This window comes from Acanthisitta chloris, unplaced genomic scaffold (assembly GCF_000695815.1).
Source record: "Acanthisitta chloris isolate BGI_N310 unplaced genomic scaffold, ASM69581v1 scaffold5843, whole genome shotgun sequence".
NCBI lineage: Eukaryota > Metazoa > Chordata > Aves > Passeriformes > Acanthisittidae > Acanthisitta > Acanthisitta chloris.
The window spans coordinates 11,099-27,617 of NW_008664219.1; the positions used below are offsets into that span (position 1 = coordinate 11,099).

Here is a 16,519-nt window from a genome sequence, read left to right on the forward strand (position 1 = left end):
GGTTATTTGCATGTTTCAGAGGTAACAACATACTGCTGGAAGCCTTGGCCTTTCCAAGGGGTCAGAATGACATTAAGGTCCCTTAACTATGAAAGCACAAGTACCTGGAGGGACGTGCCCGAGTCCTTTGACTTTTTGGTCAAGAAAGTTTGCTAGAGCATGTGAGGATGAATCTCAGTCCTGGTGCACCTGTGCAGTTTTCTTGCAGGAGTTGTTTTTCAGTTACAAACATGTTCCAAGTCCCAGCACCTTACTGTTCAGTGAACTGGCATTCTGTAAATTACAAGAGTGGAGTTTGTATCCAGGCTTATTACTACTTCTCCAATAAAAATCAGTTATTCTTCAACTGGGACTTATTTTTTTATAGAGGAAAACCTGCACGTTAAGAGTTTGGGTAGGACTGGAAACAGTGAGTTCACAGGTCGATGAGGATACTGATTTCCAGACTCCAGAGAAACAAACTTAAGTAGCCTTTCTACTCCTCGCAGGGTTACCAAGGTGGCATTAAATCCTCAGTAGATCTTGCTATTATAGAGACAGATTTTCAAAGGTTCTTAACTCAGCCCCTAATTTAGCACTCACTATTTTAAGCCTGCAGCATGCCCAGGAAAACTGGGCTAATGGTGGGTACTGCAAATTGTGGCAGCTCACACCAGTCCTGCTCCTTTGAGGAGAGACAGGCAACTTGGACATGAACTTCTCCCTTCTGCTCTTACTCTTTTTGGGCAGCTCAGTGTCAGTCTCCTTTGTAGTGAGGCAGTTTGAGTTTGTCTTTGGCAGCTTTGCTCCACATGCTCTGTGTTGGGTAGAGAGGCTGATTTGAACATCCTTACACTGACCCTGCCAGCGCTTGTGGCTGCAGAAGTGCAATAATACGTAACACACACAGGTCTCAGAGTTGAGAAGACTTTGTAAGACTTAATGTCCATGGTGACTGAGATATTTTTCCATGCCAATGTCACCACCTGTTGCATGTTCCCATGTTCTGCAACAGTGCAAGGCATGTTTAAGGTTCTTTTTAGGGAAACTGGTTGATTCTGTGTTTGATGAATTAGAGGTTTGGTTTTGCTGCAGGCACTATGTTTTCATATGTGCTTACTCAAACTGATATTCCCTGGAACATTAGATGCTGGGTACAGGGTGTAATTGCAAAGAACTTCTTTTGGGTTTAACAAGTTACTGTCCATACAATTTCTGCTGCCCTTTAGAGAATGGGGAAAAAAAGGCCATGTATTCAAAGTTCTGAAGTTCAGCTGAATGAATACAGTTTTACAAGTTGACCTAAGAAGAGCTTCTGATTATCTTGGGTGAATGGTAATTTTTCCATTAGGAGAATTTTCTGGGTAAAAATAGAAAGTACTCAGAGGTCGTGATGGATTAAGTCTCGCGAATCTAAACTGAGATACTTATATTTGACTTTGTTAATCACAACACCAAGGAGTTTTATTCACAACAATCCACTTACTGGCTGTTTACAGATTGCAGGTTCTGGTATGGCACTGAATGTGCCACTTGCCAGCAGACAGAGGTTCTTGTATACTAAATGCTGAGGCTTGCAAGAGGCTGATGTGGAGGATAAAGTGGTACTTCTGTGGGAGTGAAGGGATAACATCAGGGAATCATGGAATCAACAGGGTTGGAAGAGACCTCAGAGATCATCCAGTCCAACCCTACCGTGGTCACTAGCCCATGGCACTAAGTGCCACATCCAGTCTCAGCTTGAAAACCTCCAGGGATGGGGAATCCACCACCTCCCTGGGCAGCGCATTCCAATGCCTGAGCACTCTCTCTGGAAAAAATCTCTTCCTCATATCCAACCTAACCCTCCCCTGGCAGTGCTTGAGTCTGTGCCCTCTTGTCCTGCTGCTGTTGCCTGGGAGCAGAGACCAACCCCCACCTGACTCCAACCTCCTGTCAGGGAGTTGCAGAGGGTGATAAGGTCTCCCCTGAGCCTCCTCTTCTCCAGGCTGAACACCCCCAGCTCCCTCAGCCTCTCCTCATGGCACTGGTGCTCCAGTCCCTTCACCAGCATGTCTGACATGCATGTGTCAGACAGAGGAACAGATTTTAGTTGGAGCATGGATGTTTTTTGCAGGAGGATGTGATGCTGCAATTAAAGCAGAGAGGGAAAACAGGTACAGCAGTTCAGCCCAAGTGGCACAGCTTCCTGGGAGAACAGACCTCCTTAGCACCCTAACACTGGTTGCAAGATGAGATATTTTGGCAGCACTTTATAGTTAGAGCCTCAAACACTAAGTCCTTTGTATTATTAATTAGACTTAAATTAAAACTGATTATTTTAGATGTTCCTTTTTGTATGTTGTTTCAACTCCTGTAAAGCTGTTTTGAAAATAATGTGTGCGTGTTTTAATGGATGTATAAATAATGAACAGCGAAATCAAGTGCTAACACCATCAGCTTTAAAAGTTCTGACTTCACATCCATTATTAAAGTCATGGATAAGTCATGTAAATGTAGAGCCTGGATTTACCTGGAGCACATCCCGTGTTCCTGTTAGCTGGGACAGTGCTGAGCCTGTGCATGCTGCTGTGCTCAGTCCCATCAGCTCTCCAGAGCCATCACACCTGGGCTGCAGGGACACTCATCCTGGTTTCTCCAGCAAAACTGCCTCACCAGTTCAGTACCAGTGAGCCAAACTGGCCCAGAGGCCACAGTTAGATTTGTACTGTGCTCCCTGATGAAATGATCATAATTTTTAAAAAAATCCTCACTCTGTCATGGTCTTCTGTTCCCCTTCTGCCACCTTTTCAGCTACACCTGCCTGATATTTTTCCTCAGTTTTTAAGGAACTTCTGTGCTCAGTTTTTGGAATGTTGAATAGTTCCATCCTGAGATAGTTTGGGTTTTTTTTTGATTTTGACTGTTTGGATTTAACAGCATTTAAACTTCAGTAGAAGTGAAAACTATATTAGGATTTCAGCGAACTTGCTAAAAAGGCAAATCACTAGTTAGGGTAGATTGCTTAGAATTTTTGCAACATATATTTAATTTTCAGAATTCGGAGTTCCTTTCATCTTTGCATAAGCAAAATATTTGATGCTTTTTTATTTCTGCAGGAAAAAATCCCAACACTTTTGAAAAAACATGTATTTACGTTTTGAAAATTTAAGAAGGTGTGATCTTTCCTGAAAAGAAAACTTAGTCAAAGGTAATATAGGTGGCCCCAGTCATGCAGTGCAGCAGTCCTTGTGCTGGTTGTTTCCTCCCCACATTGTGTCTGGATGCTGTTGGTTCCAGCAGAACCTCAAACCCCAAGTTTTTCTGGCTTACATGCCAACAGTATTGCAGACAATACGCAGGTATCGATGGATTTCTGTACTCTGAGTGCCGTTTAGTAGGTGTCTAATTATTGCTTTGTTTTTCCGTGCCCTCTAGGGAAGGATTGGTACTTGGTGCACTTGTCACTTACTGTGACAGACGTGAATGACAACGTCCCAGAATGGGCCATGGAGCCCTTCCCGTTCCTGGCTGTGGTTTCCCCTGAAGCTGCAGAAGGTACTGAAGTGTACAAGCTGTTTGCAGTGGATGCAGATGAAGGGATCCATGGAACTGTAGAATATTTTCTCTTGGAAGGTAAATTTTAACCCTCCCATTCCCTGTGTATTAGGCTTCACTATTGTGACTTTTTTGTCTTCTATTCTGTTTTTTTTAATTGAAAGATCTTCCTTCCCTTCCTCCTGCAAATGATTCATAAGCCTTCAGGTCTGTGTGTGTGGAAAAATCAACTTTTATTGAGGGTATGGACAGATTTCCCTGCAAAGTTGGGTTCCTGCCCAGATTGGTCCCCAGGGGATGATGTGACTGGAGCAGTCAGGAGTCCCCAGGGCGTTGGCAAGGGGTGGCTGTGGGCACTGCCACAGTGAGATAAGGCAGCAAGTGGAGGAGTAGTTTGCTGGGTGGAGAGGAGGGTTAGTGTTCTGTCCCTTGCAGGAGTCATGCTTTGGGCTCAGCTCTAACTAGCTTTCCAAGGTCTGGGTTGTGCAGAGCTTGTACAGACTCACTGATAATTTTTTGAGTCTCCTAAAAGAAACTTTTGTAAATGTGTTCTTTAAGGTCCCTTCCAACCCAAACCATTCTGGGATTCTGTGATAAAGAAGAGTGATAATTGTCTAGAGAAGTAAAGTGCAATTTAGAAAGGTAATCATGAGTGTCATGACTGATTTCTAAGGTCAAAACAAACTTCTAAACTTTAGAGTGCATGCTGATCCTAAACCAAAGCCAGCCAGGGAATTGACACCATATTGTCCTCTTAATTTCAATCGAGTGAAAATGTTCTTGCTGACAACAGTTGGTGGATCTGTTCTCTCTAGGTGGTGAAGACAGATTTGAAGTTGAGAAGGACACTGGCTGGATTAAAACAACAGGTTGGCCATTGGTGAGGGACAAGGAGTACTTGCTGACTGTCGTGGCAGCAGATAAACTTGGAAGCAGAGGGTCTCCAGCCTCGGTTTCTGTGCTTGCTGGGTTCCGACCACCACAGTTCACCAACATGTCATACTTTGTCCGTGTTCCTGAGAGTACTCCACGAGGAGAATCGTAAGTAGCAGCTGAAAAATGCAGTAAGATGGTGCTCCTAGTTCTAACTTCTGTTTGACCTCCCCAGAGCCTCAGTATTGGTTGTGAATCATAAATAGACACTGCGAGGAGCAATTTAAATGTCTTAAAAGAAGTGATCAAGATACAGTTTGATGATGTATTTTTGGTCACTCTTTTACAGAGAAAAGTGGTATTGAATAATTGCAGTTTCTTGCTTTTTTAAATCATATGGAAAGAATTAGTAGTTGTTGATTGTCTTAACTTTAAAACCAGCTGACTGTACTTGTCACAGGGTCATACGTGCAGGTGGGTTCTCCTGGAGATGGGGTTTGTTCTCCCAAGAAGCTGCATGACAAGGCAGCAGGCACTTGGGTAATCACTATTCTGTTTTAAATGCTTTAAAAATACTTATTTTTAATTGCTTCTTTTACTTCATACTGCAAGTGTTATTTCCACAAAACTTTAAACACATTGGACTTCAGTGGAAAGAGGTGCCAGACAAGAGCTAAAATCATATGTCCTGTGTAAGCTGTAACTCTCACTGTGCTGACTGACTTTGATCCTGTTGCACTTATCTACAGAACTGTAGGGTGGTATGGCTGCAGCAGCAAACTTGTCATGCTCTTATTAAATGAATCTTTTTCATCTTGCTTTATCTCTTAGTTTCCTGCCTGAAAACCTTCACTACCATAGAAGGAAGTTGGAGTAGGCAAATTCGGCCGCAGCAGAAATTAAATCCTCCCTTCCCGTGTTCTTAATCCTTACTGTGTTCTGCTTCCAAGAATGCTGTCTTTATCTGTTTAACCCCAAGGTGATGGAGCCAGTGTGTAGCAGAATGCTTGAATGTGGTGTTTGGATGCAGCTGTCAGTGAGCACAGCTCTGAGCAGACCTGCAGGGCTGCCCCAGCGTTTCCCACACGCAGCGGCTTTGTCATAGTTTTCACACTGTTGTATTATGTGCCTGAGTCATCTCTTTTTTCTTTTCTTTTTTTAATGCAGCTTTCTTACAGTCACTGCTGTATCATATCAAAAGAAATCCCTGAGCTACAGCTTGCTAACTAATCCTGGTGGTCTATTCAGTATTGATCGGGCGACAGGAGAGATCAGTTTAACTCACAGTGTGGATTATGAAAGTGACCCACACCAATATCTTCTTCTGGTCAGAGCAGAGGAAAGTGAGGAACAGTTCAGTAGTGCAGCTGAGGTAGGTGTTCCCCTCGGGCAGCCTGTATGTATTTCCATTTTCCTTCCCCCTTTCCATTTCCATGCAGCCTCCCCAGGAGCTCCCATTTCCCCAGCTCCTGCTGTCACTCTGCTGTCCTTTCTAAGAGCCTTCCTGTCTGTGGGTAGATGTCACGGACTGGTTCAGGTACTGAGATGCTCTAAAGGTTGTTTCTGAGGAGTCAGTGTGCCATCCCATCAGAGCTCCTAGGCCTTATCTGGGAAGATACAGAAATGGATGTGGCCAAGCCAGACATGAGGTCTTATCTGGCACTAAACCTTCATGCAGTATGGTGATTGAGATCATTCCAATCTAAAACAAAGGCAGGACAGAAAATGATTTCCTATGTATCAGTGAACTTGTGAAAAGAGAAAGTCATAAAACCTCACAGATATTAAAAGATGGTGGTTTGTGGTATTGTACAAGGCTGTTTGGCAGCCAAAATATTTCTAAATATTGTTGTTACAGTTGTTTGAATTCATGGGTTCACTGAGCTGGGATAAAGCACACAGGATGAGTTTGTTCCTGCTGCAGGAAATGAGATGCACACTACAGAGGGAACAGGAGACAGAGCTGTTGGGAGCAGTGTGAGGACACAGGGACAGGGAAGCAGTTATGTCAGTGTGACCAACACTGCCTGCCACACCAGAGACCAATAGCCTCTACTGACCCTTTTATGTGCTACAAGATGAAGAGTCAAGAATACGACTTGAAGGAGGATTATGGGATGGCTTAACCTACATTTAGGCTAAATGTATTTGTAAACTTGTACCTGGTTTATGCTGCTACAACCTCAGTGGTTGAGAGAGCAACTCCAGTTGACGCAAACCTGCTGTGTAAGGTTTGGTAGAATGTCTCAACCAACGTCAGACTGCAGTCTGAACTGCCACAAAGGCTAATTTACACACTCTTTACTGCTTGGAGTGTAAGCAGAGCAATTCTGGACTCCTATTTGGCAAAGGAATAAGAAAGCATTTTTAAAGATGTTAGAGGCAAAATTGTACTTCTTACTAGGTTTACCATAATCAGTTCCATTTACATCTGATTTGTGCTGCTGTAATGGAATTCAGAACTTGGTCTTGGAGATTTATACAGCTGAAATGTAATGTGCTTGGCAGTAAAGCCTTTAGTGTGACAAATCACAGAAGTGTTGCAGGATGAGGCAGTGGGAAGAGGGTGCTTGGAAAGCAGATGAGCTGTTTCCCTTTGGATCAGTAGCAGGGAGTAATCATGGAGATGAGGGTGAGTGAACAGTGCTGCAGGGGCTGGGACTTGGCAATTTCTAGTATCTTGGAGTCTAATATTTTAAGGGTTCTCAGCAGAGACCACCTAAGTGAAAAGGCCTATCTGATGTGCCATGTCTGCTGTGAGATCTCAGAGGTGTTTTGGGGAGATTCATCCATCCATTATTCCTAGAGCAGTGAAGTCATTGCACTGATTCTCTTTGCTGTTTAACATTCCCCTCTGCTCCATGAAGGTGTTGGTTGTAATCACAGATGTGAATGATTGTGCCCCCGAATTTCAGCAGTCAATTTACAGCAAAGTTGGTGTTCCTGAAGCAGTTTCTATGACAACTGCACTTCTGCAAGGTTAGTACTCCTGAAACTATTTCTTACACTCATTGTGACTACTTTTTTTTCCCTCTGACTAGTTAGAATTCAGTTCAGAAGGCAAAATTACCTGTCCCAGTATGGGTAGGTGGAGGTCTCTGAAGGCTAATGGCACTTTGTAGAATTTTGTCAGAGTTACTTACTACTGCCACAGCCCAAACAGCTTTGGGGCATGAGGAGACAAAGGAAACAAATCTTCTCTGTAGGATTTTGAAGTAAGAGAACTTCAGTTGTGATTGGTAACATTGCATCAGGCTTATAGTAGCAATCTTGCTGCATTCCTTGAAGGAAGAAAGTGATGTTGGGTCAGAAATTACTGACACCTCAGCTCAGCTTCTCTGCCCATCACCAGAGTCCTGTGTGAGCTTGCTGTAGGAACTCTGCTCTCTTGCATTAAAAGCCTCTTGTACAGTTTAACTGTTGTATGTGAAGTTTTGTTTGGATGCTTGAAATGATACTTTGCTTCTTCCTAACAGAACCAATAACTTCAGCTTTAAGTGATAACACTGTGTAAAATGCAGCAATAAACCAAACTTGTGTCAACTAAGCAGTTGTACAAGGGCCTTGTATTAGTCTTTGATCCTTAAATAAACTGTTTCTAAATCTTGTGGGGGGAAAAAGGAAATTAAACTACAGGAAAATTGCTTTTCTGTAGTCAATAGGATTTTATAACCTCTTACTCTTGTGCTTAGTGGTTTATCCTGTACTAATGGTAGTTTGTCAGTTACTCTTCTGGTAACTGCTCTTAGCATAGACTTCTGTAGGTGATGGAGAGGATCTGACAAACACATAATGTACATCAGTTGAATAATATATGTAAATATTCCATCTTTAATTGCACAGTGTGTGATCTGTCCAAGCGGTTTTAAGTCAGCAGTATGGGTCAGGTGGATGTGAGAATATACATCTCTCTGTGGGAATATGTTCTTGGTAGTACAAGGCCTTGTGAATCCTGCAGACAAAGGAAAGATCTAGGGGCTGAATTCCCTCAGGAGCTTCACTTTGTTTTTTTTGAGTGACTTATTCTCAAGTAAGAGTTAGTTCAGCAACAGGGGATAGCACAGTTTTCTAAGTCATTTCAAGCACGGTGTGCCAAGGCAAGTGCTGCTGAACATCCAATTCACTAACCTGGGTCTACACAATGTCTCTCCCTTCTCTTTTCACAGTGACAGCCACTGACTGTGATTCAGAAGAGAATGCCCAGCTACTCTATTACACACTGAGTCAAGACTTTAGTATTACTTCTTATGGTATGATTTTTCCAGCCACGCAGTTGGACTACGAGCGACCTAACCATCTCTATGAGTTCATAGTCATGGCAGTAGATCAAGGGGAAGAGCCAAAGACTGGGACAGCAACTGTTAGGATCCATGTTTCCAATGTGAATGATGAAGCACCTGAGTTTTCCCAGACAATGTAAGTACATGTTCTTAAAGCTCTGTAATCTTTGTCTTTTGCTGAGGGTTTTTGTTTTGGCCACAAGGCTGATCCCAGGCTGGTGACTCAGTCAGATCTGAGCTGCACTGACAAATGCAGGACCATTTTTTGACTCTGAAACTCTTACTAGCAGTAAAATGGCACAGGTAGTATACAGACAATCTCTTTTCACAGATCTTGCACTGATGTTTTTTCCAATATGCACCGAGAGAGACGGTGCAGCAATTTCAGATCACGTGTTCCCAGAGGATCCTTCCACCACCAAAGGAAATCAGGCAGAAAAAACAGGCAACTCAGTGTTGCCCTCAGCCCTCATCTAGAGATATGGTGGAATTTTGCCCTTTAATTGGGCAGTTTGCACTCAGAGTCAGCAGTCTGCACCCCTGGTTTGGAGCTGTTAAAACACTTAGATGACAGAATCCTAAATGACCACTGAATCATAAAACCCACATGATAAACACCAGTAAGTGGAGTTCACTTACTTTCACTTAGTCCCATGTCCTTCAAACTGTATATATTTTTCCTTCTAAAATAAGCACTTTTCTTCCATAGTTGGGGCTCAGAAATATCTGAAGCAATGCCAAAAGTGCTATAAACTTGCATTCATGTTAGAGGGTTAGCGGTGGAATTTCCAGTCAACTTCTGCATCAACCTTCTACTCTTACTACCAGGAGCTGCTCTTAGCAGTGGAATTTCCAGTCAGCTTCTGCATCAGCCTTCTACTCTTACTACCAGGAGCTGCTCAGAACAAAAGCCAGACAGAGATTTTGGTGATGCTGAGCTTGAGGTTTAGCTGAACTAAACATCAAAGCTTTCTGGCAGTTCTTACTATATGTAAAGATAACTTCTGGTCTCAAAATGTTGTGCCTTCCTTTCTCTTCTAAACATTGCTTAGGAGACACAGCTTGGAAAGTTTGATCTTTTGTAATTTCTTGTTGGATCTCTCTATATTTTCAGATGCTAAACCAGCTTAGGTCTCTCACTCTTTGGATGATGCCTATTTCTCATGTATTTCTTTGTTTTAATGCTCAGAGACATTGAAAATGTGTCTGTTTCTAATATTTTGATCAGAAGTGAGTGATGCTATTAAAGATGCTCTAAACAACTCTAACAACTGGAAGGAGAGAACATAGTTAAAACCCCCCAAACCCTGCCAGCTCTGATTAAAGTTTGCTGAAGAAAATGGCTGAAATGAACATTATTTTAAGTTACCAAACCTTCACTAGAAGCTTTTCTGTTCTCTGTGGAATAGCAGGGAAACTGCTGCTCTGTGTAAGTGTAGATCACATTGGAATTGAATTTGGCTCCTGTAATTCAAGTTATCTTAATATTTTGATTAACTAGGATTTGATTTTGCTTTATCTTTCCTGTTATGAAAAAAATCTCGATCCCAGAGGTGAATTTCAGGCAGAACTTTAGCTGAAGTTTTCTGTGAAACAGAATCATTGTGAACACCTGAATTAGGGCCATTGGAAGAGTGGTTTGCAGTCAATGCTGGGGTCTGTGGCAGGCTAGTACAAACAGGATGATGATGATGTCCTTCTATCCCTTTGCTTAAACAGATTTACAGTCCAGTACAAACCCAGGATTCCTTGCCACGAGGGTCCTTTCATCATGGTTATTCTTTATCTCAGTTATGAAGTGCTCAGGGCTACCATTCTGCTTCCTTTTGTCAGATTTTACTGCCTCTTTTTTTTAAAAGACCTCCCCTGACCTCTTCTACCCCTGGATTTCATGTTAAAAATTATCAGCATTACTGTTCATTTGCTCTCCAGATGCAGAGTTAAGACAGTGTCTTGAGGGTTGTGACTGAGCTAAACCAGAATAATTTACTTCATTGCATATAGAACTGGGGAAAGGAAAAATTATGTTTCTGTGAAGGTTTCATGGAAAACACACATATCTTGATGACAGAAGCAAAGGGAGAGGTTTTCTGTGCATCAGTTTTCTTTTCTCTCCATTTTTTGCTGTTCTCAGCGTGTAGCCAGTGGGTCCACAAGCTCTGAGGCTCTGTGTTTTGTTGGATGCAGCCAGCAGCTCGTTCTTCTGGCTGAGCTCTGGCATATCTGCCATGGCCAGGGCTGTTTTGTGCTCAGCCTGACCTCTGCCCATGCCTGTATGATAAAATAATAAATATTTGGGACTTTGCTAAAGCAGGAGCTTTTCTACTCCAGAGAGCATTAAGCTTAGGCTGATAATGCCTCTTAAGAGCTTACAATGTCAGTGATGTGTCTGGACCTGAGAAGAGATTTTTGTAAAACTGACATTATGCACATATCCTCCAGATCTGGTTCTCATCTCAGTGATGCTGGTGCAGAGGCTGCAGCGAAAGCCTTTGGAGGACTCATGTCAGGCAGTGTGTAACAAGCACTGCTCTAACTTGGCAAATGCTTTGGTGCTGGGACTCACAAGACTCCTTTTTAAACTAAAAAACCCCAAGTGAGTTCTGCATTTGGCACAAGTCTTGCTGCACAGCTGAGCCCCAAGGCTGCAGTATTGCTGGACGTTGGCAGTGGGAATGTGAGGAGGGTAACAACAGGAAGGTTTGGGTGGTTGGGTTGGTCATCAATACTATCATTTCACTGCTTGACAAAGCATCTCAGTGTAATTGTATTAGTAACTGCAAATCTCTGCAGTGCCCCATGAACACGTGGGCAGTGGGTGCTGTAAAGCTTAGCTCTGTATGTATTCCTTCCTGTCTAAATGTGTAAACGTGTCATCATTATTTTTTTTACAGCTACAGGAGTTTTGTTGCTGAAGATGCAGGGCCAAACACCCTGATTGCTACAGTGAATGCTGTTGACCCTGATGGAGATGGTGTGACCTACGATATTCTGTCTGGGAATCAAAAAGGAAACTTCGTTATTGACCCTAAGAAAGGTAGTAATATATTGGCTCTTTGCTGCTGCAGTCACAGGGGCACAGTGTCAGCTCTGGCCTTGAGCACGAGCAGCCAAACCCAGGGAGCAGCAGGAACAGTTTGCCAGCCCAACATCCACCTGCTGGGATCAGCCAGAGGTGCTGTTAGCAGTCAGCCCCATGAGGAGGGAAACCCACAGGACAGTTGTCACTGGAATACTTTTCTTTGTACAGCTTTTATAATTCAGTTTTAACTGGTTTAAACTGGACATTTGGTTTTTTTTGGATGAGGCTTTTTCCCCTGCTGTGCTGTGTCTCTGTCCTGATTGCACATTGTGAGCAAACACTTAGCTGAGTTGTCTCGTGTTGCATTGACACAAATGATGCACTTTTAGGTGGAATGAGACCACTAGTCCTTATTTCAGTGAAGGCAAAAGTATGTAAAATCTGAACTAAAGTACATTTTTCACGAAAGGACAAAATCCTTCACGTGAGCAGTGCTACCTGGCCAAGAATATTGCATAAAATCTCAACTAAAGTATATTTTTCACTAAAGGACAAAATCCTTCACGTAAGCAGTGCTACCTGGCCAAGAATATTGCATGCATGAGGAAAAAAAGTGTGGAGAATGTTCTGCAGTTTAAGGTGCTTGTTCCGAAACACCAATTTTTACATATTTCTAAGTTCTTTTCAGTAGTCACATATTTGTAAAACCCAAAAGGGGAAAAAACCTCCCACCACATTGATACCCTCATCAGAAAACAAAAAAAACAACAAAAAGGTGCACACCCAGTCAACATCCAAGGAGGTTGGCATGTCCTGCTAAATTGATAGGATTCATTTGCTGCTGATTGTTTGAAAAAACAAAAGAGGATGTTTTGAGATTGAAACAGGCAAACAAATTGAAATCCCATTGAAGGATTGAAGTAACTTAATTAACTTCAGTTAAACTGCTTTGTATTTTGAACTGCAATCAAAATCTGAACTTAGGTCTTTCAAAGCACAAGGGTTGAGTTTATAGGAAGGAGGAAGCTGCCCTAAGTTATTACTTCTCTTTATTTCTCAGAGTACACTTAGCATGAAATTTTAATTTCAATGCTATCATGGATTTGCAATATTAATGTTAGATTCTGAAATGTTCCCAAAAATATGGTCTGCAGGTAACTTGCAAGTGTTGCAGCACAATCCTGAATTTATTGTGGGCTCCTCTATTTCCTTTCTGACTTAAAAATGAGTTGCTGGTTCCAAGAGTTAAATTCCTAAAGGTGCTTTGGCACATGACGAGGAACAGTGACTTTGGAAGTGTCTAATTGCCACAGCAGTAATACATCTGATGCTTCTGAGACTCTTTTTGTAAGTGCTCAAAGCACCTTAACATTTGATTTGCACCATCTCTTCAGATTAGCTCTATGGTTTTAATGTAGATAATCATCTCTAGGTATGTTTATATTTTTTTGCCAATTAATTTTTATAATCTTTGAAAGTTAATTTTAGGAACATGAGCATTTTTTTCCAGAACCTTTTTGGGGTTCTTGCTGCTGAATAAACCAATAAAGGTTTATAGAGTGGCTTGCAGCAGTTTCTGCTCAGAAATGTCAGGGGAATAGTCTGTACCTCCTTGTTGCAGGAAAGTGGAGGTAAAGTGGAGATGTCCCAGATAAGTGCTGCAGCTAAATCAATACATTTGCAAGCAAACTGAGTGACAGTGATGCTGTGCCAATACTCTGCTGCAGTGACAATTGCTGTTGTTGCTGATGAGTAACAGAAGTGATGGATGGATGATGGAGCAAAAGAAGCTCCTTGCTGCCTGGGCTAGGACAGCTCTAGTCCCTTGTGCTGCTGTAGCACATCTCTCTCTGGCAGTGCCTGGTGTCCCACCCAGCAAGGAGTGAGAGGAGTGAAACAGAGGTTTCTGAGGCTGTGCCTCTGTAGCTAAATGCTGCTGTGGCTGTGCTGCAGGAAGGTAAGCTCCAGGCTGCGACGGCAGCCACAGCAGCAGAGGTGACACTTGGGTGCAGTAATGGTACAGGAACAGAGCCAGGATCTCTGCTGGGGCAGGTGCAGGTAAAGCACAACTCTGCCACAATGGTTTCTGGGGGTTTTGTTTTCTTTTGCCTTTCTTTTTCCTGCAGCAGATAGATGAAAGCCATTACATGCAGGTCAGCTGAGTTGTAGCTGTTGTCTCCTCCTGCCTGCAGATGTACCTGCAGGCAAACCTGTTGTGATGCCTTAATTTTGGTTGGATATCAGACTGCAGTAAATAGTTAATTAAACTGCAGCAGCTCGTGGTGTGTTGATGGGTAGGTAAACCAGATTGGTTTGTTGTCATGCTTACTAGAGAGAAGAATAATGGTAATTGGTCAATGTAGAAAAACCCACAACCTGTTGTTTTCACAGGGCTAGTCAGACTGCGTTCAAGCCCATTTCCTCAGCTGCAGGGGACAGAATATGTACTCAATGTCACAGCTACTGATGACAACGCCTCGGGAGGGCCCCATCCTCTTACCAGTACTGCCCTGGTTGTTGTGAAAATTGATGATGTCAACAATAATAAACCTGTCTTTCAGAAGGTAAATACATGAGGCTTGGTTGTCTGTATTACACTGTGTGCTAAATGTTTAAGACTGTTGTCAAGGCAAGTGTGCAGCACGTGAGCTGTGCAAGAGATGCTCTGCCTCTGTGGTTCTTTGAGTCCTGATGCCACTGTCTTCTCCATCTTTTCCATCCCTCCCCAAGACTTGCAGGGTATGTTCTCGTCCTGAGGCAGAACAGCTCCTGTGAGCACTGTGTCTTCCCTGAGCCACATCTCATCTCTGGTGTGACACACTCTTGGAGACTCAATGTGGCATATGTGAACAGGAATCAATAGGGATAGCTATCTGTGCAGTGGACCTGTTGTACCTCTCTAAATTGCATAGGCCTCCTGTGGTGCTTGTGTCTCTGGAACTGATGAAGGAGAGAAGAGTGAAAGTGTTTTAGCATAAACTACTCTGAAAAAGAAGTACCTGGATTTGTTCTCAGAATGTTAATTCGTATTCAAGATGTGTTGTCTAAAAATGTCAAGCCTGATGCTGGTGGTTCAGATGTTGATGGGCAATGTTGCATACTTTGAAAAGTCAGTAGCTGCTCGTGCCAGTCTTGGAAGTTCGCAGTAACCTCTCCTTGACACAGTTACTTTGTGCAGAAATCCCTTTCCAGCCACAGCAGCTCTGTGCCTTGGGAAGTGTGTGCCCTCCCTTTTATTAGGCTTTTGCTAGTATAGCAAAATATTTGCATTTGCAAGTAACTGTAGCTTTTTCTCCAAGTATTTTCGTTAGCTGGAGATGCTCAGAGCCCTCATGTTGTGTGTTGTTCATGTAACTGCAAAGTGAAGTCTGTAAATTCACCATGGTGCTGATAAACCATTCAGAGCAGTGCAAGTAGAGCTAAATTCTTTTGAACTTCCCCCTCCCCCAGTATATCTTTAAATCAGATGGCAGGGTAAGTCCTTGATTTTGCTGCTGTTTTGCTTTTCTCCCCTCTCGTAGTGCCAGTATTACCGGGAACACGCGTCTGTCCTGGAAAACCAGCCACCAGGCACAGTCGTGCTGCAGGTCGGAGCCACTGATGCTGATGAAGGAGTCAATGGTATAGTGAAATATGGCTTGATGCACAGAGATGGTGTCCTACCAGCATTTAGCATTCATCCTGACACAGGTAGAGCAAATATCAGAACTCTTACTGGAATAGGGAAACCATTTTATAACACTGATGGAAAAAAGGCTGAAATAAAATCAGACTCCTTGGGTTTTCATTTGGGTTTTGGACAGCAGACAGAATGGAATCTGTGTCAGCTGCATGAACAAGTTTCCATGAAACTGAGTTTCATACATGTCCAGCACTGAAGTAAATCTGATACTTTCCCTGAAATGTGGAAATTCTGTGTGAAGTAACTTGTGTGTCTTTGTAACTGGATTTTATAAAACCCCAAACATATTTTTAAGTGCACATTATCTCACAACATTGCTAATGGCATCGACATGATTTATCCAAAGGACACTAGTCTTACAAGCAGCAAGGAAACCAAGTCTGGGAAGTTCAGGCTGAACTTCTGCAGGATAAAAGACACAAAACATGTCTTTACCCTGCACTTACTACTCTGCAAGAGAAATATTTTGTTATAAACTCATCCTCTCACAGCCAGTTTGGTACTTCTCTCCATTTTCTCCATTGAAGTCAGGTTGTGTGTAGGTGTAAGTGCAACTGATGTTTGTGCTGGTCAGGCAAATACAATGTCAGCTGCTGAAATTAAGTCTTACCATCAGATCCTTGACCCTGAGGTTCATGTCATAGGTGTATTTAACCTGTTGCATTGTAGCTCATTGTGTTGACAGACAAATAAACATCTACATGTCCCATGTTGTCAAATGCTTAGCATTTTAACTCTTTGGTATTTAATCTGTTTTCAGGAGTTCTGACAACTGCTAAGGTATTTGATCGAGAAAAACAGAGGGAATATCCTATCACTGTGACAGCAACAGATCAGGCAGCGGAACCACTCATTGGAATATGTCAGATCAATATTGTCATCCTGGACCAAAATGACAATGACCCCAGATTTGAAAACACCCACTATGAATGTAATTGAGAGTCATTGGATAGAGTTTCGGTGCCCTGAGTGTGAGCTTACCTGATGTCTCGGATTTTGGGGTTTTTGGCTTTCCTGGCAGTAGAATATGTGACAAACTAGGTGGTTGCAGCCAGAGATGCACTTGCCTCAGTTAACTGCAGAACTGTTCTGTGCAATGTGCAGTGTAACAAGTACAGTCTTGGCTCATAGTCCTTCCTGAGCGTC

At 42.7% G+C, this 16,519-nt stretch overlaps 1 protein-coding gene across 1 annotated transcript in view; it reads left to right on the forward strand.

Annotated features, from left to right (window-relative positions):
* Positions 1-3,396: 3,396 nt before the first annotated feature.
* Positions 3,397-16,519, forward strand: part of LOC103798960 (neural-cadherin-like) — a gene marked incomplete at its 5' end in the record, with an annotated part of 37,829 nt that continues 24,706 nt past the window's right edge. The window contains 9 exons of the mRNA XM_009071248.1: positions 3,397-3,594; positions 4,332-4,557; positions 5,557-5,761; positions 7,257-7,368; positions 8,556-8,805; positions 11,564-11,706; positions 14,083-14,255; positions 15,213-15,381; positions 16,134-16,304. Of these exons, the coding sequence (XP_009069496.1) occupies positions 3,397-3,594; positions 4,332-4,557; positions 5,557-5,761; positions 7,257-7,368; positions 8,556-8,805; positions 11,564-11,706; positions 14,083-14,255; positions 15,213-15,381; positions 16,134-16,304 (1,647 nt within the window). The remainder of the gene's footprint in view (positions 3,595-4,331; positions 4,558-5,556; positions 5,762-7,256; positions 7,369-8,555; positions 8,806-11,563; positions 11,707-14,082; positions 14,256-15,212; positions 15,382-16,133; positions 16,305-16,519) is intronic.